The sequence below is a fragment of the Lepisosteus oculatus genome, chromosome 10, assembly GCF_040954835.1.
Source record: "Lepisosteus oculatus isolate fLepOcu1 chromosome 10, fLepOcu1.hap2, whole genome shotgun sequence".
In the NCBI taxonomy this organism is placed as follows: domain Eukaryota; kingdom Metazoa; phylum Chordata; class Actinopteri; order Semionotiformes; family Lepisosteidae; genus Lepisosteus; species Lepisosteus oculatus.
The window spans coordinates 30,742,891-30,761,985 of record NC_090705.1 but is presented as its reverse complement, the minus strand read 5'-3'; the positions used below and the strand labels follow the sequence as shown (position 1 = coordinate 30,761,985).

The 19,095-nt window shown below is 35.4% G+C and overlaps 1 protein-coding gene across 2 annotated transcripts in view; it reads right to left on the bottom strand.

Annotated features, from left to right (window-relative positions):
- Positions 1–19,095, bottom strand: part of ube2e2 (ubiquitin-conjugating enzyme E2E 2) — a 139,669-nt gene that overhangs the window by 13,873 nt on the left and 106,701 nt on the right. For both annotated transcript variants that reach the window (XM_015357410.2, XM_006635765.3), the window contains exon 4: positions 3,458–3,590. In XM_015357410.2, coding sequence (XP_015212896.1) covers positions 3,458–3,590 — 133 coding nt within the window. The remainder of the gene's footprint in view (positions 1–3,457; positions 3,591–19,095) is intronic.

The window sequence follows — 19,095 nt, the reverse complement described above, 5'->3', positions numbered from 1 at the left end:
CCAATGAGATATCGATGTAAAACCTAGCATTTGCATTGTGCATCAGCATTGTTAAACTCATAAAACCTCTTAAAAAGCAAAGAAAGTACAGAATATAATTGAATGGATTAACAATGGCCACATGCTGAAGAGTCCTGATCTGGGATATGTTGATCTATATCCTGTATGAAAGTCATGGCTTACAAGATCAAAAGACCAACTAGTGAGATGTAATGTGTTCTGAGCTCAAATTCAATCTTCAATGGAAAAGGATCAGGAATCAGAGAATGCCTAGAGGATAACAAACAGCTGCAGTTCAAGCAAAGTCAAAAATAGCAAAAGGAAATATCTTCTTCAGTCTGCAATTCACATAACCTTTACATGGCTCATCTTCCTTAACAATACATCAAAATTCACAGCAGACAAATTTGATCCAAATAACATGGTGATGAAATCCTGATTGTAATGGCAAACATTCCAAGCTGTACTATCTCTTAATATGTAATCCAGGTGCTGAAGCTGTGAAAGCAGGCGGTGTGAAATTAGCCTTATTTCCTGGTAGAAGAGTGCACTGGGAGTGCACTGCACTTTCGTACGTGGGACGGGCAAAACTGATCTTATCACTTGTTTTAGTTAACACCCCAGTACCAGGTGTTTAAAACGGGGCACCCCAGGGCTGTCTTCTGAAACCAAGCTTTTTTCCAAAATACTTGTTACTTATGATGCAGATAGTTATGTAATCTAAGACCCTATTTTGGGATGAACATCTGAACATCATTACATGTTGCAATTAAAGAAAATGTAATGCATTTCATCCTTTACACATTTTCCTCCTTTCAAGCTTGGTCACTTAAATAAACTGTCACATCTTCTAAATGTTCTTAAATATTTTTTAGATAAAAAGTAGTTTTTTTTATCGTATTTTTACATTTTGATCTTCTTCCTTTTTCCAAACCTTGGGCAAACTGCCCATCCATCTCATTTAATATGGAATGGGCTGTTTGCCCATAAGGAATTAAAAGGACTCCAGTCTTCACAATAGTGTGTAGCTGCCAGAAGCAGCCTTTCCTGAGTGTCTATCCATTTTCTGTTCTGGAGTTTCAGAAATAGCATGGAGCATTTTACACATGATTTATTTAACAAAATGTATTAAACTTACTATTTTAAGGTGTCAAATACCACTTCTAAGAGTTACAGCCAAGGATATATACAGTACTTCTCTGTTGAACTTAAACATTAAGGACTGACAGAAAAAACAAACGTTCTCCTCAGTTCTTACTAATGTCTAACAGCATATTAAAACACATAAACTCGTAATAAATAATTGTCAATGTTTTCTTTAATTCAGGAAAATAAAACTGAATACCTAGGCATAATGTTAATATAAGATCGGGATGATTGGGATCAGCTACATTTTGAGTTAGGAATGAGCCCAGGCATGAGGTAGGGTTAAGCTGGAGACATCTGTGATTTTAAGTCCTGCAAACATGTGTCAGTACCTGTGGGTAAATTCAAAAGCTGAATTTATATGTTTGTATTTTCCAGTTTTTCCTTAACATTGCTCAAAAATATGCCCATCCTGCAACCTAAATAATTTAAGAAAATAATTCAGTAAAAGTCTCTTCAAGTTCCAGTCTGCACAGCGGTAAGAGGTTTCTGACTAACGAAAACACAATTACATGAGTACATTAAAATACACTGTTATAAATGGTCCCTACAAATCTGAATAGCAAGAAGGGTAACTATCATCAATATTTTCTTTAGAAAAAAGTGCAAACAAAAAATAACCACATCTATTATGTGATATAGACTAAATAACTTTTCACAAGTAGACATGAATTAGTGTATGTAAGATTATTGCTGGTTACATCATAAGCTGTGGTTTAGTCTTGACTATTTGTAGCTGTGGTGATCACATTATAAACAATGACAGTAGTATGTCTTTCATGGTAGGATTTTGACAAAGGTGCTTTGTATTCCTGCAGGACACTTTGAAAACTTTTCTATTGGTCCCCAACTCACAACACAAAACATGATGGTAGACCTTTCTATTAGGCAAAGACATTTGTTTTTGCTGGAGCAGGCTTAAGTGTCTAGGGAAACTTAAAACAGCAGCTAAAACCATAAAAACCACAGCTGTGTCAGCCCACAGGAGCTTCAGTTTATCAGTGTTTATTATAAACCATTTCCTTCTCATTGGTGATGTCTGATGTCACCAATGAACAGCTGAAAGGAAGTCTCTTTCTGATCTGGAGTTCCATTTCTGACAAGCATACAAGAAAGCTAAAAACGTCTGTTAATTTAACTTGATGGTGACACAAAAATATTGTATAATAAGAGATCTTTGAAACCACTTCATAAATTTAAACCTTTTAAAAGTTTGGAAGGAACATGATTAATTTCAGGTAATCATACTTATCTACTTATCTTAACTTATCTACACAACATCTACCCATTTTCTAATCCAATAAAAATATTGGATTATGTACAATACAAATATTGCGTTGTGGAGAAGCTGAAGCCTATACTGGTACAAAACAGGCACAAGCCAGGGTACGCCCAGGATGAGACACCAGTCCAGGGCAGGGCACAGACAGAGACACATCTACATCCACACCCACACCAGGGCCAGTTTTCCAGAAGCTAACTAACCTTCCAGTATATCTTTGAATTGTGAGGGGAAACTCACATAAACATGGGAGAATATACAAACTCCACACAGATAGCACCCAGGTCTGGCAAAGGTAACCACTGCTCCACCATGTTGCCCTATCTGCACATCATCTTAACACAAATATCATGTAGATTGATTCACAGGAGTGATTTGTTACTTGAACAAAATGAGCATTTCACTAAAATTTCAGAAACTCTCACAATCAAGGAAGGAAGCTTTTTCATACAGTACTGTGGTGATGGCAGGCACATATCTGCAGACGATTTGGTACTGAAAGACACTAGGTCGGAATTAACTCATTGGCGTGGGTTTCATGAGCATGGCAGGTAAAGGCCCACATAAACAATAATAATCAAAGGTTCTGTAATCAGTAGGGCCACATCGCTGAAGCACCTACATCTGGAATGCACATGCTTGCAATGCTTTTTTCTGGAACTCTTTTCAAGTGATATAACATTCCTGATCACACTTAAGCTCTCTTCACCTGTTTGTCTGTGATATTAAATATATGAATTAGTATGATATTGTTTGATAAACTGTACAATGCAATTTGCAAATGAATGTCTGAAGTCAGAAAGGATATTGTACAGAACAGAAAATATTTAAGGTTTCACAATTCATAAAGGGAAGAAGAGATAAACAAAAAAAACATTTAAATCAAATCAGACATGCTGGTATAATAAGGTCTCTAACATTTCATTAGATAATCAACTTAATCTTTTACAAATAGATTTTTTTTGTTGCACAAAATTAAAGCACTTCACAATCCAAGGTAGTATAGTAAGACACTGCAATTCTACATACCTTGGGAGGTTTGAAAGGGTAGTCCGGTGTAAATGCGATATCTAGGAAAAATACTCCTCCCTCGTAGACTGAGCCAGGTGGACCCAGGATTGTCGACCTCCATTCGTAGATGTTATCTCCTTTAGGCCCAGCACTGGAAGGAACAAAAAACAAAATGAATAAAATGACTTTGCTTGTACAATCATGGTATTTATTATATGAGTCAATTAAAATTACAGATGTTACCCTGACAAGAAGCTGAACTGCACCAAAGTTCTGGCTATTAGAAAAGTCTTTAACATGAAATACAGTCTGACATACATAAAATGACAATAACTGAGATTCAAGCAAACCATTCTACTCATATGTGCAATTCAACCATGACAACAGGTACAGGAGGAGGCTAATAAAGTTACCTTACAAAAACTGACAGAATTTAAGAGCACAGCGATTCAATCGGACACTGATAGATATCAGGGTAAAATCTCGAAGGAGCTAAATAGTGTTTTTGACTTTTACCAAGATGACTGCATGGTTCAAGACAACTGTTCATCTATGTCCTGGATGTCCAGAGGCGGTAGGATAGATTTACCATACTGTGAAGGGAGTGCTGAAATCTTAACTCTGCCATGCAAATATATCAAGCAGGGTGTGCAGATTTCTATAACAACCATCAAATTTTACTTGCCCAGCTAGAGTCACAACAGAAGAGCAGGAAGATCCAAATTCCCATACAATATCAGTTTTTGAACAGTAACAATCAGTGATCTGCCAAGCAATCTTATCTTCTGCAAATAGAACTAGGTTCTCTGGAGGCCCTTCTATCTTTTCAATGAAACAGCTATGATCATCTGTGCAAAGCAGACAGTCTTTTTATAATTGACCATGACATGACCTGTCACCAGGCATAACAAGTAGTTGCTTCAGAGTTCAATCCTTTACAAATCCTCGCCAAACCAATCCAGTAATGTTACTTCCTGGTGCCCCAAAATGTGGTTGTGTTGCCAGCATGAGGCTGTAACACTGCAAAGCAGGATTTCTGACTTCATCATATACTATATGAGTAAATACACTTTTCTCTTCATAAGGTAAATGCCACACCGCAACATACAGTGGCTCTGTGGCTAAGGATCTGCGCCTGTGGCTGGAAGATTGCCGGTTCATATCCCGCGGCTGGCAGAGGAATCCTACTCCATTGGTCCCCTGAGCAAGGCCCTTGACCCCAAATGCTCCAGGGGCCCTGTATACAGTAAATGGCTGACCCTGCGTTCTGATCCCAAGCTTTTCTCCCTGTCTGTGCGTAATGGAGAGCAAGCTGTGGCATGGGAAAAATACCTAATATAAGAAACTGTATATGGCCAATAAAGTGATCTTATCTTATCTTACCAGCTATGCCGTTGCAGAAAGGCATGCCCTCTTCTCAAACCTGGGATTCTCTTAACTCATTCATGTGTCTCTGCGTTTCTTAGCACTGCTGGGAGTTTTACTTCACTACCATTATGTACACATTATAATGGCTCAGTGTCATGTGAATCACAGTTTATGTATTTTGCTAGTTAACGCTACAGGGAATCCCCGAGTGGCTTAACTGGTAAAGGTGCTCTATGATCATGGGCTCCAGCCTGGTCACTAGCTGACTAGATTGCCCAAGTGGTGCACACAGATGGCTGAATTCCACCTTGGCAGGACAGGAGTTGTTGGCAGGGCTCTCTTATCTCTCAGCAACACAGTGACCTCCAGTGCTGTTGGTGAGAAATATGCCTCTTCACCAGTCAGAGCTGAACCTCCTGTATAGGGTGTTACTTCCTCTGATGTGATAAAATACAACTAGCTAGAAGATGGTGAGAAGGAGAAGTCTGCTTGCACTTCCTCATTTACACTCCCCTTTGTGCTGCCTTTGGAGTTTTGTAGCTGGGCTTCTCACAGCCCGTGTACTAAATCTGCAGGGCATAAAAATAACTGCAGGATCCTACATTTTTGTGAGCAGGTTAGCATTTTTTTCTTGTTTCTGTTTACTTTCCCAATGAAAAACAAATCAGCAGCGCATTAGAGTAGCAGGGATACAGCCAATTGATTAAAATCAATCTCCTTTATAATCACTGGCTACAGCCAGCAAAAAAAAAAGAAGTATTTTTTTAATTGACATGGGGGTGTTCACCATAGCCTGCAGGTTAATTATATTAAATTCAAAGATTTTCTAGACCTATTAACCCACATGGTCAATATATTACACGTTCAAAGTGTTATTTAAAGCTATTTACCCTTCATTTTAACTGTTTACTCTGAGTATTGGTAATGAATGCTTTATTGATAACTTTCTAATCATTCCCTTCATACAGTGCTCAAACCTAACTGCTGTGGAAAGGCTCCCACGTGACTGCTAAGTAAACAGTACTTACTATTCATATTTGCACACAGCAGGCTACAAAATAATTCCACAGTGAAGGACACATTCTTTGAAATCTTTTAACACTGCATTATGAGCCTAATTCTTTAAAGAGAAGGAAATCTGAGTCATTGTTGTCTTGTTTTCGGTTAGTTTCAAAATTATTCTTGGAAATCTATTTTGTTTTGTTATTCATGTTTGTTGTGCATTGTACACCATACTAAACAGCCAATACTTGTATAATTAGGCCTTTAATTTCTTAAAAATATATAATTATTAACAGTACCTTTACATTAACAAAAGCTTAATAGTTTAAATTGTTTAATGCCCGGCAACAGCTTTTCAATGGGCAGAGACACATTTCCAATGAAAAATCTTACTTCCTTTTACTTAGTACATTTTTCCTATGGCACAATTTGTCCAGCTGGAAAGCAGAAACAGCAGGATAATCGGTATAATGTAACATTTTCACTAGTGTTCTTCAGAAATACACATGAAGTGTACATAGAGACACTTACACTTCATTTAAAAGGAAAAATGAGCTATTTTACCACAATAAAAATCTGATCGTATGAAATTAAGGGCATTTACAATTTTCTACAATCTTCTCAACAGGGCAAAACATGCAACTAAAAAAAATAAACCAAAATCCATCATAACAACTTTTCCTACAAATTCACAACTGATGCAGAAGAGTGTAGAAATCCATGTGACTCATTCTTTACATGCACATTATTATATAAATGAGATTATGAGGTCACACTGCCTCACCCTGAAAGCATCCCTAAGAATGTAAACTATTCACCTCTCAGTTTATTGTAATATTTGAATAAATAAAGCAGTTTTTACTCTACCTCAATACATATTCTGTAGTTATTAATTTGATAGGACCTATATTTAAATAATAAAATAAAAAGCCTGTACATATTTTAAGCATTGATTACTTTAATATAACACTTATGTATTCCCCTTTATTCACATACTGTATATGTGTACATCACAATGGCTTGTAGCTCACACTATACGAAACTGGTTTTTAACTTGATGAACATGTTCCAAGTTTGTCTTTATCTGTAGTGAAAAAAGAATAGTTATGGACCAAAATATTTATCCTGATCCCCCTTTTCTGATTTTTAATCTTAAATGTACATTTTTTTCATGTTTAATGTAGAATAAATCTAAAAACAAGATATGATATATAAAAGTAATAGACACACAAAAAATAAATGCTCAAGGTACTTTGATCTTGTTCCCCTCTTCTCGGTCTGTGACACAACACCACCTCCTTTGTTCTCACATGCTAGCAAGATTTTTTGAACACTTCACCTCAGGCTTTCCACGTGCAGACACACAGTGAAGTTAGCACCCTTTCTTGAATTCTGTTTGTGTGTTGCACAACTCCTTGGGAGGTATTTAGAGATGCCATTTGCATGCATTAGCGGTCATTAGCATTACTCATTTGTCTAAATGACTTGAACTTGGAACTTTATGGTAAGCCTTCTGCATGCCGAGTTGCACTTTAGGCTAGCAGTGCTTCTCTTAGTTAACACAGGAGGTGTGCTCAGCATGTGGTAAGGGCGCCTTACACCTGCAAAATGCATTACTACCATTTATTGAATGAGACTCTCTCTGTTTCCCCTGAAGAAAATCATAAAATAAGTTGCCAGTTTCAATCAACTTTATTTACTGGAATAAAAATACTGTCGTCAATTTTTGTGGCTTGTGATCACCTTAATTAACGTCAGCACCTGCTGATACAGGCCAGCAGCTGCAAGACATCAACCATGACTGCTGCCACTCAAAGTCTGTTCTGATGAAAATCCAAGAGCAGGGCTCGTTTAAAAATCCAACATGTTACAATTCCACCTGTGGTTTCAAAATATACTGCAGCAAATTCTCCAGAAAAATCTTCCAAAATGAAAAAGAAAGATCTAAATAATTAGAATTATTCACAGTGGTGATTTCAGGCTGGTGTACTTCTACTGCACTGACCACAATCAGACTTTAAATCAGTGTCACATCTGGATTCATTTTAACCACTATCTACCCCTTTTCAGCAACAGGCCTTCCTTGTGTAAAACCCTTACTCTATAAGAAGCACACAAGATGGAATTTCACCATTTTGGGGAAGAGCAGGGGCTTAAGGAAGACATTTTAAGAGGCAATTTATCGCCACAGGGATATTCAGTTTCTGACAGCTGATATAAGGACCCCATTATTTTATTCAGATATAGTGACAATGGAGCAAAAAAGTGCTATACAGCTACAGTAGCTGAGTGTACTGCACCAAATCAGAGATATAATTCTTCATGCTGCACCCTTTTCATGAAACCAATCAATAATGATTTCTAAATTCCTTCTTTAAAAATGTGCATAGAGTACATAATGTTGGTATGTAAAAATTTAACACTACTAAGCATTAAGTTGTTTTCATAATTTTCCATCTTTGGAACCAGAAGTTATACCTTTATGCAGCATTGTGATATTTAGTATTCAGCTCACGACAGTAGGTTCTCACCACTGTTAAGGCTATGGACAGCACATTACCTTCAACAGCAACATCTGTGCTGGTGTTTTATGTTTAATTCATGACATATATAAATTATAATTACTGGGAAAATCAAGTATTTACTTTGACAAAAAATAACAATTTATTTCATAATAGTGCTAGAAATATGTAATTGGATCTACCCAAATAGGGCAAACATATAATTGAAATACCTCAAATATATCACATTCAAAATCCATTACAAGAACTGGACATACAAAACAACTAAATCTTTTCTCAGCTGTTACAGAGCAAGTTGTAAAACTATAAAAGTCCATAAGTAAAGGCTTTTAACAAATGATTATTTCTAGTGGATTTTAAGTACAGATAAAAGACTTGCAACACAACATTTAATATCTTTTCTCACACATAACAGACGCAGAAAAAAATGCATTAAGACATTTAACTATCAATAGCTACACATGTATTGCCACTCAAACACAATCGCTGAGCCTATAACCGTATATCCAATCATCTCATTGAAGGGTCACACTGAATCAACTTGAAAGGCACCCTAAGAATTTTAATTTGCCTACTTCTCAGTTTACATTAACCTCTGAATAATAAAGTGCAGCTGAGACTCCTGTCAGGGAAAATAAGAGAAGCGAGCCAGTAATTAATAACACATCTAAGACCCAACTCTGCAGAAGAGAGCAATCCCAGTGTATTGCCAAGGCTTTTGGAAACTCAGCTGAGTATAAAGACACTAATTGTAGCCATAAAATAAGGTAAACAAAGGAGAGGCCACTTCACCTCTTAATCTTTATATTCTGTATTCTGATGAACCCACAATAGGCTCATTCACAAAACAAGCAGGTAGCAATCAGATCACAAGGTTCACAAATTGAAAGACGCCATAGGTTTTGCTTTGCATGAGGTAAAAAAAACAATTATGCATGTCAGAGGCAAGTACACACAGGATGATACATCTGGGGTCCATCCAGCTTCTACTAGATTTAACAAGCAGAGAGGCTGAGGTCAAAGGTGATACAGAGACATGCCAATACATACACCATCATTGGCTTTCACTGTACTGGGTTGGGGGCAAAAGAAAATCAAAGCAGCCAAGACAAAATCCAATCCTAATCCACTGTATCTACTTTGACACAGCGGAAGGAACTTTATTTCCTTTAATGAACAATGTAAGTTGTCTTTCTTATGCATTATAGATGAAAAACATGACAGCCAAAAATAATTACACTTTCCAGACTAACTTATGGTGGGTAAATGTGATTGGTGAAGGAAAAACTCAGATTTAAAATGTAAATACAGAGGCTGCGGCCTTGATATTTTGATCATGTATTGAAATTAAATGATTATACATAGGCATTTAAAATGTTACAAATAAGCATCGAACTAATAGCATTTTGCTTTTAATGCCCTTGCTATATTAATATAATTGTTATGAAGACAGTGCATAAGATGTAAAAATATATATTAATAATAACACTAAAAATTAAACCTTTCATAATTAACTAGTCCCAAACAATTATCTACACCACCTCTATTTTCAGTTGCAGATTAAGAAGACATACTGTACATAAAATGCAGGTGTAGCTAATGAAAGATGCCATTATGCACAATGAAGAAAATACTAACCACAGCAAGTTATGTATCCACAACAGACTGGTAAAAATACTTTGCTTTGCAATGTCTGTTTTGCTCTTCTTACACATACTATTGTTGTAACACAGAAAGAAGACCCAGTATATTGGAGATGTAACGTTCCATCCTGCCTCTTTCAGAAAACCAATTTCAACATTTCTCCAAAAAAATGACTTGCATAATTAGGAATACTACCTGCTTTCAACACACTTGGGCATTACTATGCACTGAGACACACAGTGAAGTTAGCACCCTTTCTTGAATTCTGTTTGTGTGTTGCACAACTCCTTGGGAGGTATTTAGAGATGCCATTTGCATGCATTAGCGGTCATTAGCATTACTCATTTGTCTAAATGACTTGAACTTGGAACTTTATGGTAAGCCTTCTGCATGCCGAGTTGCACTTTAGGCTAGCAGTGTTTCTCTAAGTTAACACAGGAGATGTGCTCAGTATGTGGTAAGGGCGCCTTACACCTGCAAAATGCATTACTACCATTTATTGAATGAGGCTCTCTTTGTTTCCCCTGAAGAAAATCATAAAATAAGTTGCCAGTTTCAATCAACTTTATTTACTGGAATAAAAATACTGTCGTCAATTTTTGTGGCTTGTGATCACCTTAATTAACGTCAGCACCTGCTGATACAGGCCAGCAGCTGCAAGACATCAACCATGACTGCTGCCACTCAAAGTCTGTTCTGATGAAAATCCAAGAGCAGGGCTCGTTTAAAAATCCAACATGTTACAATTCCACCTGTGGTTTCAAAATATACTGCAGCAAATTCTCCAGAAAAATCTTCCAAAATGAAAAAGAAAGATCTAAATAATTAGAATTATTCACAGTGGTGATTTCAGGCTGGTGTACTTCTACTGCACTGACCACAATCAGACTTTAAATCAGTGTCACATCTGGATTCATTTTAACCACTATCTACCCCTTTTCAGCAACAGGCCTTCCTTGTGTAAAACCCTTACTCTATAAGAAGCACACAAGATGGAATTTCACCATTTTGGGGAAGAGCAGGGGCTTAAGGAAGACATTTTAAGAGGCAATTTATCGCCACAGTGATATTCAGTTTCTCACAGCTGACTTAAGGACTCCATTATTTTATTCAGATATAGTGACAATGGAGCAAAATAACATATACAATTATCTGATAGCAAGGTGCTTAATTGGACTATAATACACACGGTTGTTTCCATACTTGTTCTGCTTTGACATGAAAAGTTAAACAAATCTCTGTGCAGTATTGTGAAATTCTGTATTCAGCTCACACATGACAAGTAGAATCAGTAGAATCTTACCACCATAAAGAATAACCTTAGCACACTACCCACAAAAGACATGAGGCCCCTGATACAGCCCACCTCCGATTGCAATGTTTGTGTTCTCTTCAATTGCTTGCTCTTTATTCAGAGAAACACTTTATTGAATTGAGTGATATTTATTTCAAACAGTTCTGACAGGAGAACTGAAAAAAAGCTTCTTCCAATATCACAAGAATTTTATTTCTAAGAACTTGTTTCTTTTCAAATGCTAGAGCATTTTCAGTGATGAATTAGAGAGCTGAAAATTTGACGTCCAGACTGTTTCAGTTTGCTTTACTCTATGAAAAAGTACATTTCATGAGGAATGACCCCTTTATCATTGTAATCCTCTGAGATTGCAGATAAGGTGATTAGCTCATAATTCTGTTGTAACATTCTTTCCACTCCTTTGGTAGGGTTTGGTTATGTAATAAAATACATATGCTTCAAGAATTGTTAACCTGTAAAAGAAGATTTATCACAAGACTTGTTAGGTTATTTCAAAACATCTAATGAGGAAATAATATTGGCTGAGCTTTAATAAATAATGGAACAAAAACGTTTTTTTTTTAATTACCACAGGCAGATGTTCTTTAGTAAATTCTGAAAATGAAGAAAATAGCAAAAACAAACCCAAAAACTTCAATGAGTACTACTGTTCTTAAGGTAGATATGAATTTTTTACCATGTTTCTTTGAATAGATTTTAATTCACTACCGCAGCATGCAAGTCAAATGACCTTGCTTGGAGTGTTTTGGCTTTGATTTTAAAACACTAATAAAACATGGGTTTTGAAAAAACGGCAAAAAGTGATCTGTTTTCCATTACAGCGGATGAAATGGGCTAATGCCAATTCTGGAGGAAATTTTGTTCCTATTTACACACGACTTGCAACGTCTATGTATATTTTGTTAATTTCACTGTTGAATGAATGCTTTTATTATTGTCCTTCTGTGTCTCTAAGTACCCCCAACACGGTATGGATAAAGCCTCTTTTCCACAAGTAAGATTACAAATTTCATTTAATCTCTGATTCTTAGAATTTGCACTTTAATTTATTAGCAATACTGAAGCATAAAGCATGTTTATGGAAAGACAGTGGTAAGCATGAAGTGGTGTCTGCATTACAAAAACCAGAATAATTAATCAACTGCCTGTGATACGAACAAGGAGTTGTATGGAGCTCCTGGCAGACAACAGCTGTAGGTGGCTTGCAGGAGAAAGATGTAATTAAGAACAGTAAGCTGGCAGGATAGGGTTATAATGGAGACACAACAGTGCTGTAGAGTTCTGCATGATGGTATGTAAACTAATGCAGAAATGCAGACAGTAATTTTGGTTTAACAAGTAGCTGTATTTAAAGAATGAACAGAAAAAAATCGAACAGTTGTACTTTTGAGTTACTGAGCATTACTTATCTGTTTTTTTAATGCTTGAAAGTCTTATTATTGAACTCAATTTCTGTATAAATATGTAAGACTTTTTACAATGAATGATGCATTTGCAATAGAAGGTGATGACATTACTATTAACGACATAAGTGATCTGAACTTTTAATGAGCTCTCTGGAGGTACATTTTTATTGAGGATTTTTTAAATGCACTTTGAAAGTGACTAAGGCGGAATATCTTCACTTGTGGTGGCATGGTGCAGGGGATTTTACCTTGATGTATTTGATGTAGGTGTAGTGGATTTATTTTTCAAAACATTTTTACATAAAACAATACAGAAAATAAAAGACCTCAATAATACAGGAAAATGACTTCTACAAATTTACTGTAACAATAATGGCTCTAGAGAAGGAGGCTACCACTGTCCTTGCGCTACTCTAACAATTACTACAAACTACACACTTACACTTCAAATACCAACTCTCCCCAGTCTCCTGACTACCTCTGTGAAATTCCGCATTCCGTAATAACCAATCACTCACTGACACCAGGAGAAACTACTTACACGCGAAACTCCAGAGGCTGTACTGGAAGCCTCCAGTGGCCCATTAATAAGAGCAATGCAAAATGTGAATTAAACATCACATAAATCTGTCAGGCAAAAGACAGAGATATTCTACATTTGCAATCTTAAAAAATATCAACATACGTTCTTTATATTATGTACAAAACAAGATTTTAATTATCACAATACTCATGACATCAACTTCAGAAAATTCACTCCAAACTCACATCTTTGTTCATACTCTGAACAACATCTCGTGTTAACTATGTATGTCAGGTATTGCTGAATCCTTTGCATATCTACAAATATAATATAAACCAAAAAGGATAAATAAATTCACAAGGAATCATTTTGGTTTAGAATATGAAAGGAATGATCAATTCATTCAATCCAGTAATATTTTCATAAGGATTTTAGCACAGCCTTTTCAGGTGTTTAACTTTGTTCAAACAGTATAAGCAAGTCTGACTCGTGGTGTTGTGAACAATTTTAAGTGTTAACTAATACCTTGTCAGTTTTATTATTCTTCCATTACCAAATACTGCCATTGCACAGGAAATGATGGTAAATAAATTTTAAACATAGCCTCAATGCAATGCAATATAACTGACTAGACTAGGAAAACAGATATATCATAAATGAAATCATTTCAAACAACCTTCAAGTCGAACATTACAAAAATGTAATGAAATGTCTTTTGTAGACAGAAACATCTAAACAGGGCACTATAGTAGTGATCTCAGGGATTGAAACTGTGGCAGTTTCACACATTTCTTAGGCAACATTTAATGTTTCTGAGATCAGTATTATGGGTGCATGTTTTATTTCTGATTCCTCTAATCCTTTATAACATGTTTAATAAAATATTCAACTTCAGAAATTGTCAGCATGTAAACTTAACACTAAAAGATAATGTACATAAACCATAAAATACATAATATATTGGAAAGCATAATAAGAATAGCATAAGCTGTGAATAGTAAATACATTGAATTGCAAAGTTTACAATACGTTCCATATTAATAAAAGGTAGGTAAAAACCTAGGTAACTTTACTTTTTAAATTCTACTGTATCTGAAATTTGCTTAACTTTTTGTCTCTTTAATCTTCCATTCAAATGCAGTGCTGTAAGTGATTTCATAAGATCCCAATTACAACAGCAAAGAATACCACCTCTCTGTCTTACCTATTTCGGGAACTGCATTCTGATGAAGTGTCTATGCTGCAGGTACAATAATGCATGTCACATGAATCATTAACCAGCTGATGTTCCATTGATACAAGTATACAGAAGTGACACTGAGGTAAGATGAGACTGGCCTACGGCCTTTCAAAATGCAATGTTAATTACATTATAGTATAAGAAAATATGTTTATGGATTCTGGGAAATCAGAAAGTACAAAATGAGAGTGGTTTAAAATGTAATTTAGCACTCCATGAATTATTTTCATATCATACATATACCATATTACAATATAAAGTTCTTTTTTATTTTACAATACAGAATATGGTGCTTCAGCTGTATTCTAAATGCCATCTCCTTTTGCTGTGTAAGATTCTAAAGATTTTCTTATAATAGTCAAGAAGAAGTGGGCCATAGGTCCAACCTGATGTTTCTTGTGAGGTTGCTTGTTAAGAGACCAAAAAATACAGATTGCTTGCTTAGAAACATTACTTACTCCTTTAATGACAAAAATGTCTCCTACCTACTCCTATCTTTACAATGCAAGAGGAAATGCAGATCACCTTGGAGATCCCAACTGTAATTGTGAAACTGTTAAGTTTTCGAAACTTTTAAAGTCATTATTTTCTTGGAAAACTAGAAATCACATATCATTTGGCAGTCCCAAAAATATAACAAGTTTGAACATCTAATACATCTTTCTTATGTAACAAAGAGAAGGATAACGTTTCAGTGGTGTTCACACATGTACACACCAGAAGCTTGGTAACATATCTGCTGAAACATCTGTAACTGTAATCCAAAGAAATATATGTTTCTCAACTAATACTACTACAGTGCTTTAGTTTTGAGTCACCCCAGCGTTAGGTTTACTCACACAAAAGACTGAAGGACACTCATCAGCAGTGGGTGTCCCACACTGTTGTTGGCTTACCATTCGGTAAATTCCACATTAAAATTCAGATTGTTAAAATATGATTCATATGGATTCCTACTCTGTTACAGTCTGTAATGAAAAATACATGGCCTGTATGTAGGAAAATGGGAAATGTTATAACAAGTTCAGACGGTATTAAACACTTTAATCTAAAGAAAAAATAGATTTAAACACAAGCAGATACACTTTTCTGATCACATCGGACTGGAATTACTCCAGGGCAAAAATAAAAAAAAACGCAGACTAATGTGGAGTAGGAGTCACCTTACTCTAAGAGTTTCTGTACTGTAGCCTGTCAGGGCAGGTTACCAGGCAGATATACCACAGGATGCTGAGGGGAGACATCTCCAGGCAAGGCCGAAACAAAATAGGATGCACAAGAATGCCATGAGGTAGCATTAAAACTCTGCCTTCATTTCCACTTGCATTTGCAACAGAACTGCACAAAAGAGTACTTAAAATGTATGGTAAATTTCAAAATTAAGTAACAGAGAATCAAAGAGTCAAATGTCACATAAAAAGGGAATGACAACAAATGACTACAGTTTAATAAAAGTTATGTTGAAAGAAAATCAACTGTTGGGTCTCATCTGCTTGTTCCCCATGTGAATAATGCAGTTTCCATATTTAGAATTTATAGCTTCCACCACTGCAAATTCTACACACATAGGAAACCTTTAGCTCAGTTACAGAGATCCTTTGTTGGACTACAGCCAGATTTAAACTGGGACAAATTCCAGTTTAGAGAAACAAGAATAACAAACAATCTCCCAGATAGAGAATAATTACCGCATGCTGACAATGTATTGTAGAATTTGCATAGCAAACACAGAAAAATGTTTCTACTATTTTCTACGTAAAAGAATTGTCAATCATTAAAACAGATGTAAAACTACTAGACTACTAAGTTGGGAAAGTGACTCGGGAAACTATTACTTCAACACAAAGTTTCGGATTATTTTTAAAGGGAGTATCAGTATGTTTATTCTCTTTAAAATCCATAAAAGGAATTACAAATTCTTCAGGAAATTCATCTACCGGAGCATTCCACAGGGCTCTTTTGGCAAACAAATCCAGCCTACTGATAAATGTTTTGGTTTCATAATAAAAAATGGATGCATACACCTCACATAAAATTAAATATTTTATATTGTTGCTTTGATGTCAGCATATTCTATAAATTTTTTGCAAAACTATAAGAAAGGACAAGAAGAAATAAATGACAAGAAACAACCAGAAGTATTTCACTTTAGCATGAATACATTCACTTGAATATACTGTACCTAAAAGTATTACTAGATTTTAATCATATATGTAATTTAATATTGACAGATTACTGAAAATGTATTCTTTACCAAATACACTTAATCAGATTTATTTAACAAAGAACGCATTTTCAGTAATCTGTCTCAAACTGACAGATTACAGAAAGGTTTGAGAACTCTAATCCCAGACAGTATGTGAGTGAGGTGGAATGTGCTTGATAAAGAGATTTATGTCACACTTCTGACTAAACAAATCAGTCTGAGAGATAAAAAAAAACCCTGCTAACAGTTGACAGCCTAGCTGAAACATATTATCAGCAGACGATGAAAAAAAAGTGTTGATACTGTACTAGGCCTGCAACTTTCAATTACAAGTATGATCTGATTGCTCTTCTGCAAAACAGCTTTGTGCAAAAGCAAAAAGCCTATACAAATGTTTAATTCTTTAATTTGAAAGCTGCAAAATGACAGAACCTTCCATGTTAATGCATGCCCTTCTAATTTACATTGGGGCACATTGTTTATTTTTCACACAAATTCCATGAACACAAATATCACTGCATTAACAAAATGAGTGCTCTACTACAAAATGAGAGCTCTACATAGCTCTACTAATTCAGCACATAAAGGAAGAGAAACAACTGAAATGATGTTTTTAACACCAATAAATGATTAAACAACTGTACCAGTGATTTACAATATGTAAGAAGTTGTTTTGCTTTCTTAACTACAGTACAAACTGTATAAACTATAGACTCAACTTTCCATGTTTTGTAACGATAAATGTACAGCATGAAGAAATGTAACACAAAAGTGGAGTTATTTTCAAATGAAGATCCACTGAGGTATAATACTTTACATTAACATTTAATATTATTCTAACAGTTCTATTTTTCCACACAGTTTAAATGTCTGAATATTATCTCAGAATTTGGGATTATATGTGCTGGTTAATTTACTATTCTGCTATATTTTGGGTCTGTTTTTTTTTCCTGAGAGAACCATGGAGTATCATATGCTAGTTTATTTTCCCTTTCTTTCAGAATGGTCAATATGGATATCCATGATTATAGAGAGTGACAGCATTTCACATCAAATTACCCTGGCTTTGAATATGGAAGCAGCTGCTGTCATTGCGAAATCAGGTTTTCTGTTATAAATGAAGACAATTGCATTCCCAGTATTATTTTTGTTTTTATTCAGACAACACTTAAACCAGTCTGAAAATAACTGTAGTCAGTGAAGTGCTGACAGTGTAAAACGTCACTTCATTTGAATTGCCACATTATGAAGGTTGTTACACAAAATGCACAGTGCCCTGAAATACATCCTGCATATCATGCTTCTCGCCTACATAATTGTCATTGGAACTCAAATCCGCTTGCAAAAGATATGGATCGGAAAATTTAGATCTTAAATCAAAAACAGCATAATTGTAAGGCAAAAGTTTTAGCTCTGTGAACACATTGGACACAGGAAGAATCGTAGTCTCCTTGGAATTCTGCTGAAATGCTCAGAATGTATTTAAGGAACCACAGCACAAACAATTAATGTGAACTGCTGGTGGATGAAACAGAGGACCACTGTGGATTCATTTATTGCAGATGACCAAAGAATAATAGAGTGGGAAGCTGCTTCAGCAAGCATTGGCTGAAAATGATCTGTGAGCAAAAATAATACCACCCATTTCCACAGAAATGTACACTCCCTTTCAAAATAAAACTTTGTTTTGTGCCTCCTGCTAACCACAACATGGAAACCATTCAGTAACATAACTTTTGACAGTCTAAAATATCAAAACCTCGCAATTAAAAATGTGCATAGTTCCACAGTTAATAATAATAAACTGAATATAGATTAAGGCATTAGTAAGAAAGCTAAATACTCCAGCTAAATAGTTCCTTCCAAACAAATGCCCCTGAAGACAAAAAACTAGAAGCATAAAACAAAGACAACCCTACATTACACAGACAAAACGGAAAAGACCATTTCCCTATAATAAATAATAAAAACTAACAGACATTAAATGAAGTCTTACATAGAACATACAAACTTGCAGGTTTGTAATTAAAAGCCCTATGAAACCGTTCTTTAGAAAGCCTAAAAACACATTTGGCTTTTATTGACCATTTCACTAAAAATAACATTAAAAAATAAACCGTCATAAAATGTATGTTCCATGGTATTTGTAAGAATAAACCAAATATTTGCAATTGTAAATAAGATTCTCAATTGCTCAATTAGAAGAACTGTCATAGAACATTAGGTGAATTGTTCATTTGATAAGGATTAGCACAAACAGTTATTACATGAGATTAGAATGAGGAAAAGACAAATTGGTATTACTGAGCAGCCTGAGAAATAAGCTCCAAAACCTTTTAAAACTATTCAGTGTTATCAAGGCTTGTGGTGACAGTGACAACAAAGGTTACTGATTACAGATGAGCATCTGCTTGAAGTACTACTTCTCCA